This window comes from Chaetura pelagica, unplaced genomic scaffold (assembly GCF_000747805.2).
Source record: "Chaetura pelagica isolate M959 unplaced genomic scaffold, ChaPel_1.0 scaffold205, whole genome shotgun sequence".
NCBI lineage: Eukaryota > Metazoa > Chordata > Aves > Apodiformes > Apodidae > Chaetura > Chaetura pelagica.
In genome coordinates, this window is record NW_009953318.1 from 743526 (window position 1) to 752918 (window position 9393).

Consider the following 9393-nt stretch of genomic DNA (forward strand, 5'->3'; position numbering starts at 1 on the left):
TAAGGCACGTGCGGCGCGCAGGCACCGCCCCCGGCGCCCTCCGCGCAGCGGGATCAGCGCTCCGGGCAGCGCGGGTGCCCTTCGGACCAGCGGCCCCAGGGCTCCGCGCTGGGCTCAACACGAGCTGCTGCGCTGAGGGGGATTATCCCGGCTGTGAGGGATTGGGACGAATCCCTCCCAGGACCCATTTTACCGCTCACGAGCTTAGTTCATGGCTAAGCAAGGAGAGAAACGAAACATGTATAACATACACTGCATAAACATGTTTAAGGCAAAACAACTCAAAACTACTGCAATCCAAGAAGGTAAAGGGGTCATCATTCAAGTAGTCTGATTAATGGGGCACTTAAGATGCTTACATACATACTATGTTCAAGAATTTACTTGCTCAGATAAGGCAGCCAATAACATGTCACAACATCACTGCATGAACGCACCCTTCAGTTGCTCATAGTCATTAGGCACCACTCCAGCCAGAAACTCAGAGGACTTGTCTTCACTACCTTGAAACTATTTCCTCAGATCTGTTAACCCAGTACTTGCAATACCAAAAAAAGCAACAGAAGGTAGTAGTAATGACAACACAGACTGGTCAGTAACACAAACAGCAGCTCAGGGGGACGAACATAACCTCTTTGATAGTATAGGACAGTCTACATTCCCAACAACTGAGAGCCACTGCTCTTCAGCACATCCCAACCTTACCTAGACCAAATGGCCTTTTCTTGTTTCTCAACTGGGAGTCACCAGCCGCTTTGGTTAGACCCACTCAGTTTACCTCTTTATGTGCACTTCTCTGTTGATCTTCAGTGCAGAGCTTGTCTTTTTTGAGGAATCTCACCACAAAACAAGGTCTCCCCTAATTGGAAGCAACAGCAGTATCACATGTGCTGTGATACACAAACATCACTTGGAAGCCTGCCTAGGCACCCCAGCAGGCAGGCTGAGCACGTAGCTCTCAAAAGGGCACTCCAGGCCCTTTGAATACAGGACCACACTACTTCCCAGAGCTGGATGCTCCCTGTCCAGCTGCCCTGCTCCTACAGGAGCACCTGGCACCCCTGCACTGCTACAGGACACAACACCCAGCAGCAGCTTCGCTGGAGAGCACCATTGCATCATGTCACTTAGTGAACAAGGAAACAATTGTGGGTCTTTTTGCTCAAAATTTTATCTGTGTATGTGCTTTTATAAATCAGACTATAAAAAAGTACTAGTCATTCAGACTTACCAGCAATTCAACTAATGGAATCTTCATGGCAGAAGAAGCATTACTGGGCTACTTGAAGACTCGGTCAATCTGGAAGGACTGTAGGGCTTAGGGCTGCTTATTTTTCCTTGGAAATACATGAAACCAAATAACATCTCTATTTGTTATCCTTAACCAGTGCGGTAAGGGTCTCTGTCAGCACCCAACTTCATATGCTGAAGTGTCAGCACCCAACTTCATATGCTGAAGTGTCTCACTATTTTTGAAATGCAATCAGCATTAGAATATATGTATCTTTGCCACATAGAGCAATCTTCAGAAAAACATTGACCAAAAAATACTGATAATTTTAGTCAGCCATCATCATGTAATTAAAACCCTAATTTCTACAGGCTGTCAACATTCCTTTCTTCTGAATTTTATAATGCTTTTGGCTCCACCTGTCAACATTTGGCAACAGTAGAATTGCAGCTCCATTATTTTAGTTGCCATAATAAGCACGCAAAACCAAAACCCCAACATTTTTCTTCATGGTACTTCTGCACATTACACCCCTAACAATGTTAGCTGGCCTTCACAATTCTAAGATAGCAAGTATGCCTGAGGAAAAAAACGCAACCTATCACAAGATGAAAACATATTTTTATTTATTCTTTGCTCTGTGTAGGCATCCATGATGAGGCACCAGGCAAGAACAATAGAGCAGTTAATCACAGGAAGTGACTCTGACTTCACTGTCCCTATTGTAAAAAGTAAAAATGCAGAAATATCTGAGTCCATACATCTGGATTCCATCCAAGAATATCTCGCTACTTTACAGCACAGTGAAACCCCTTGAATGCAACACAGTTCTGCTAGACAAAGAACTCAAAGAAAAATGGTGTCATGAAAATACTGGAATGTAACCTTCTCCAACAATGTCTCCAGAAAAATCTTGCTTTCCCTAAAAGCAACTGTGTTGCATAAGTGGAGCTGCAGCAACAATTACTTTGTCCTTATTAGCATTCCTTATTAGGCAACCTTGGCCTTCATCACTTTAGAAAGGCAGCGAGATTTTGGTATGGAAGCTGAATGGGAATTTGAGTTATTTGGTTTATCTTTACCTTTTGATAAACTCCTATTATGATTGATATATAATAGCTTAGCTTTTCCATACACCTATTCAGATGTTACTCACATTCTTCCTGTAAAAAAAAAGAATAATCAAGTCCCTAACACACACAAACATTTCACAGAGCAACATAGACTGAAATATAATCTTCTAGTTCTCAGGTTTAGAATAGTGCTCTTCTTCCTGCTTTCATAATTCAGATTTTGTAGCAGTTAAACTGAATGAAGAATATCATTCTGCAAACTGCTTGTGTATCAGTTAATTAAGTTTTCCTAACTTGTCTGTGCAGAAGTCACCCAGTCCACACTGTATCGGCACCTCTGCTAAAACATGATTTAGAATTGCAAAACATCCAGTTTACACAGTGAATGACAAAGCAGTGTCTTATTTCAGAAATATTTCTGTTTCTTGTCAGATCATGCTTCTATAGATCAGCTTCAGAACAAAGGCATTGTTAGACAAATGGCTTATCTAAAACTGTCTTTTCCATCAGGAAACAGGAGAGCTCAAAAGCAACAAGGAAACAGTGGTGGGCTAAGGCAGGATCTAGGTCCCATGTCTGTAGAAGGATTTCCAGACTAATGAAGCTTTTTGATTCTAAGACAATTAGATTGGATGCAGATATACAAAAATACAGCTCAAACTTTTCACCCATGTGCTTCTAAAGGCATATCCACACAGATGCAGACTGACACAGGTTTCAGCTAGACAAGGCAAATGCTATATCCTCTTTGGAGGCTGTATACAGCAACGTGATATGTGCTTATGTGGTGGTGTTTAGACATCATCTGGATTCTAAGGAAATAAAAGGTACAGAAAGCCTGGACACAGGATCTTAGGTTTATCTCAAGTAAGATCAGGGTGCAGTAGTCACTGAGGAAACCAGCAGACGTAGAGGTCTTTTGAAATAATTTAACCAGCCTAAATGGAGCACCAAGCAGATTGATGCAACATCCTCCATCTGGACAAGAGCAGGAAGACAGATACATAAAGTCTTTTTAACAGGTATACAGATGCTAATAGAAAAAACTTCATTTAACAGCCTAATAAACACTGAAACACAGAAATGCCTACAATTTACAACAATACCTTAACCAAAGCATTTGGAAAGAGAGGATGATCTCATTAGTCTTTCTGCTTGTCCGTCACTCTTGAATAACCTCCATGGCCTATTTTTTTATTTGGCCGGCTTACTGCAGTGTTACCTATACTGTTATTCTATTCAATTTGTGTTTTTCTCAGACTTGGTAGGACACTGAGGCCTAGTAAAAAGTTACTTTTAATGACAAATCAAACCACTAGAAGAGTAGCTTTGTAAACAACAACAGGCTCTTGAACATCACAAAATACCCATACTGATAGCACCAAAAAGGCAGCAACTGCACTTCTGTGAGATCAGGACAGAGGAAAACAGTCACTCTGCAGTGGTATTTTTTATCATCCACACCTGAGACTTCACTTCTATTAAAATCCAGACACTCAAAAAGCTTCTAGGTGCCTAGTTTTCTAGGTTTGTTTAGACTTACATGGGGAAGAAGAACCCTTCCCCACACTAGGCTATTTCTCTTTTAAGCTGTCTGGCAAAATTGACATATTCAATTCCTTACTATAAAACTCAATAGTAGTTATGCATCTTGCAATCTATACATGTCATTAGTAAGGAAAACGCCGCCTGTGTTACCAATACAAGAAAATAGTGTCCTACAAGGTCCTTAAGGCACCTTGTTTCTGTACTCAACATCTCACGAAGTTGGTTCTATGTAGCTAGAAAATACAGTGCAAATGTATTTTATTGTCAGAATTATTTTTTCCATCACTAAAGATAGGAACTAGGCTTTCTCTAATATACACTCCTCCAACAGTAGATGAGCAACTCTTAATACTTAAAATATGAGATAAAAATTCCATTACCTCTTCTGCTAAGGGGTTGGGCTCATCTCTGTGGATACAGACTGTGTTCACATTGAGATCTACAATCTTTACCTCTTAACTTTCACAAACACCTGGAAGAAAAGCAATGTAATAAAGTAAGCAATGCACAATCACCTAGTATCTGAGATTCACGCATCTAAATAACGACCTATACATCATGCAGATAAACACAACAGAAAGGTATCTACTAAGTCCATGGCATCACTTCTGCAAATTCCAATTCCTGAACAGATGTGTTTATGTGCCTTTCAGAGCAATGTGAAGGACTTCCTTTAACATTTCCAGCTAAAATCATAATTAACTCACAACCAGTCTTTCTTCCTACAACCAAGTGATATTCTATGTCACTCTTCGGCAATACTGGTTCTGTCACCAAGCCAGACCTCAAAGCTCAGACAACATACAGATTATCTTGAAGATTTTGTTAAAGCTTGTCAAAGCTAGTAATTAAGGAATGAGATTTTCTCCAAATAAAAATACCTCCATTAGTATTGCTGCCTTTCAATAATGTGTTTAAATGTACTTGCTTTCAGGCATTTTCCCCACACCCGTTTTGCTCACATCCACGGTCATTTTTGCCACTGCATAAATTGGCTAACAAATTTAAGTGCAACGCATACTGATGATTTTGAACAGGGTAAAACTAGTACTTTGTGGGTACACAAGTTTGTTAAATTAAACCCAGTTTTACTACCTATTGTTTCCAGCTTTTTATTTAACTAAGGTTATATTTAAGTAACAAACAGTTGGGCAGTGTGAAATAGGGTACTGAAGATGTTGAAAACTTTCAGTGTCATCATTTGATATATGCTGCACCACCAAAACAGCATTTTAAACCAGGGACTGTTCATCTATCTCACAGGGAGGAAAGGCAGGTTGCTTACACAGGTAAAAGGGGGAGTGGTAAAACTAATTGCCTTTCAAGCTACAAGTCTTCAGGAAATGATCCACGTCATTCCCCATTCCTGTGGTTTTACTATTATGATCCAAGAATAATCACAGAAAACAAAGTAGCACCCTGAGATGATCTGGCAAGTGCTTTTCTGCTTATGCCAGCCATTGTTCTAATAACAAAACCTACAGGGACTCTGTTGAAAAAAAAAAAACAGTAGAGAAAAGCAGAATTAGCAAAATCCTTATTAAATTACAGCTTTTCATGCATAGTAAGAGATAGATTACAGGCCTAGAGAATGTATGGGATGTGAATTAAAGTATCTTCAGCTGGGAGAACACAGCTGGAAAACAAAAATGACTAAAGATGCACAAGCCAGATTAGCAATATTCTAAATGCTCAACAAGGAGGCCAGTGAAACTAAAAAAAACCCAACTGTAGCCATTAGACTCATATGAAAACCATGAGTTGTGTTTTTATTGAATCAGGGGAAGCCCTAGGTAAGCATATCAAAGATGAGTCAGAGAAGTGGTTCTGAATGGAAGCAACTTCTAGGTGAGAGAGATGCCAAAGAAAACATTATCAGCAAATCCCACAGGCTGAACTTTGGATTAAATACAGAATAAAAATTTTGTTTCCACTTGGAATTACCATTTTTACCTCCAGTGAGCCATCAAGCTTCCTGAATGTTCATACTCAAATTATGCCTTAATCACCACTTCCTTAAGACTACTAGGCAGGTTCTTTTAGGAAAAGTGGTAAAGTCATTGTGACCATTTGTGGGGTCTTATCTGATCATCTGCCTTAAACACCCTATGATAAATTCATATTATACCCTGTAATTATTTTTTGTATTCTCCACCTGCATTTCTATTCCTGAATTCTGTAAGATATTAAATAATCACATCTTGTCACTGTATAAATAGAGCACCTGTCCAGAAGGAATGAGTTGCAGGATTACTTACTGCTATACCAAATTACTGTGCATTGTTTGAAATTTTAATATTTATGACTAAAAAAGCAAATACATACAGTTTTACCAGTTTTACCAGTTTTCATATAGTTAAGTAGTTACACCTCAAAACTCTGAGCTAATATTTTATTTTTAAAACTGTCTCCCTATCTGTCAGAAAATTCATAAACACAGAGTTTCATAATCACAAGTCAGTAAAACCAGAATTCCTAAACAAGACAAAACAAGCTGAGTGGATAAAGGAGGGAATTGAAGAATAACACAAGTCTAACACCTTATTAAAAATGGCTTTTAATATAAATCTGAATACAAAAATAACCAAAACACCCTGCAGCCATCTCAAATCCTCAAGGTTTTCTTGTATCAATTCCTTGACAATTTGGCAAGCGCTTGTTTTCTCTGCTCTGCAGTCATATACTCACAGGCTTCCAAAATATTTACTATAATTAAAGTCTGTTGAACTGTTTTTGCTTTAACCCATATTCTTCCATTCATTCCCAGCACCAGCTCAAACGGGTACAATTGTGATAGCTCCTGAATTATTTCACATTTGGGAGCCAAGAGTCTGTAAATAAGATTTTTAGAAGTCAGAGGAAGAAGTAAATTCTCACATTCTCTCAACACTGCATTATTATCTCTCACTAACTAAACTGCAGTACTAGTGTTATGGGAGACACTACAGCGACACCAAAAGGTAAGATGATCAACTTGCATATGCATCCAAAAGCAATACAGAATCAGATTTTTAATTCTTCTCTCATATAAAACATATACACCAACAAAAAGCACTCATTTAGTTGTTTTTTTTAAAAATTAGATTAAGTAGTAATAGCTGACAAATTTAAAGTCAATTGATACTTTTGTAACAACTCTGATTTAATCAATTCTGAAGCTATACAATTTGACCAAGCAGTATTTTTAAAGTACTAGTTATAAATTTGACAAGAGTGAAAGATGTCTTTTAAAACATAGCTTCCCTTTTTCTTCAAGAGACAATATTAACACTAGTAAATACAGTATTATGTTTTTAAGTGACAGCATACTGAAAAATGAAAGTATAAAGAAACTATCATAAACCTAGAATTAAATCAAACTTCAACAGGCTTTCTCACAGAAGAACACATCAGGATTTAGCAGTTTACTTGTAACATAATGTTATTTCTTTACTTGCATCCAGACAAAATTTGGAACACAAGCAGAAGTAAAACATCTCCATCCATTCATACTGACAGCTCATGGGACATGTAAACCAGACAAATCATTACTTAAAAAAGCAGGTAGGAAATAGCTGCTCTGCATCTCCAGATTGTTTTTCTGCAAAACTACTAAAAAAGAAACCCCACCCAAAAACAAAAACAAAGCTTGAGTACTATTTATCTATATAATCTGGTATTCTTGGATAGTCACAAAACCCATGCATTTCTATCAGTGTAACTTTAAAGTTCACACTACATTTAAAAGCTCATGAAACGGTTCCTGGATTGACTTGTCAATTTTAAATGAAAACCTCAAATATTTTTTGTCTGTATTCTTACTTGAATACACTTCTTTGGAAGGCTGAAAATAGTGTATTATGTTGAAAAACCCCTTCCGTGAGCTGTCAGCCAAATTTACATCACCTGCTATACCATTATGTGAAAAAAGGATAGTAAGCATTTCCAATTTGCAAACTCCAAGGCAGTAACTACATACCTGAAACTCTAGTTTGAATGTTTTATTTCCCCAGATCAAGGGTTTTATTTTCCCCACTGCCTTGGCAACCACATGACTTTTTAAATTATGTCACACAACACCATACAAAAGAGCACCTAAATCTCTTAAACAGGTAAGAAAAAAGGTCAAAATCCATACTCTCTTCAGTAAAAGTGGTATAAATGCACTAAAAGAATTACACACATTGATTACCAAATTATCCGCACTGCTCAGAGGAAATAGTTGTGTGACTCCTATCCATCATATTACATGTTAGAGTGGCTACTTACTCTTCTCAATACTTACTTTCTTATTAGACCTAAGGAAACTTTAAAGAGGAAGCCATCTTGTCCAATTATTCCCATTCCACTTGATCTTCCACTGCTGTCTATGCAGACCATCTCTGGTTCCATGTCTTTATTTGCTACAAGGAACTGACCATAAATAAGATCTCCCACCTAAAGAAAGCAGTGTCAAAAAGGAAAAGTAGTAGAAAATATCATATGGCACCTTTGCAAGAAATATTCAGTTGATGAAAATACTCCTCTAAGGCCACAAAATAGTTTTACAACACTGGTGACAGAAAAATAAACTGGTGTAACAGGGGTTTCATTTTTTCTTCTATTAAAAGCAACTTCTTCTATGAATAATTCCATATCACTACTACAATTTGAAAGATATAAGTATGGAATTTTATTTCATTAAATAATTCCTCTTTTCTTTTTAACACCAATCATTAATTCCTCTTTCTTCAGACTCAAAGGGAGCTGTACATCCAAACAACCTGCTCTTATAAGCCTTTATCAGGACAACAAAATCAAAAATCACACTAAATTATTTTGTTTCTCTTTACAGTCCATTTTTACATTCTGCTGCTGAAAGCAGCAACTGTGACATGCATGTACACAACTGTTTATAAAGAGTGTTACTAAAAATCAATTTTCCAACAATATTAGACAGTGCAAAAGGTTGTTTTACAAAAAAACCCTTAGCTTCAGAGTGCCCCCATAGATGCACTTGACTCAAGAACTGCAACTATAGCTTGCAATCTCATGGGCAAGTTAAAACACAAGAAGTGAAAGAGCCCACCACCTGACTGCTGTAGTGCCACCTTCTCACACACCTCAAAGCCCAGAGCCTAATCATGAAACGGCCTCCAAGGAGGGACACAGCAAAACTATTGCAAATAAACCTCCACTGCCCCCTCTTCGGTGTAGCTTATAAAAATAGCTTTCACTAAAAAGAACCACTAAAACGCCACGGAAGCACCACCAAACGAAGCGGCTCGAGCATCGCCGCCCCCAAGCAAGCGCGTTACCTGCACGTTGGGCCTGTTCCTCTTCGTGGCGCCCTCGAAGGCCAAGTAGGACAGCGAGGCCTGCTCGCTGCCCCCCACGTCCAGCTTAAACACATCGCCCGCCTTGCCCGTCACTATCCCTATGACGTGGTCGCCCTTGACCGGAACGTACTGCGAACGGGAGCGGCGGGAAAAGGGTTCAGGTCAGCGCGGACAGGACAGGGGCCCCCTCCCCGCCCCCCCCAGGTCCCTCCCCGGCCTCACCCGCTTCTGCTGCGAGTCCACC

General features: G+C 38.9%; 1 protein-coding gene across 1 annotated transcript; it reads right to left on the reverse strand.

The window, feature by feature from the left end:
• Positions 1-6403: 6403 nt before the first annotated feature.
• On the reverse strand, positions 6404-9392 carry EXOSC3 (exosome component 3; the record flags this gene model as incomplete). Its single annotated transcript, XM_009998126.1, has 4 exons — positions 6404-6683; positions 8117-8268; positions 9129-9278; positions 9372-9392. Coding segments are annotated over 4 exons (525 nt in total), but the record flags the coding sequence as incomplete, so codon positions are not given.
• Position 9393: the final 1 nt, after the last annotated feature.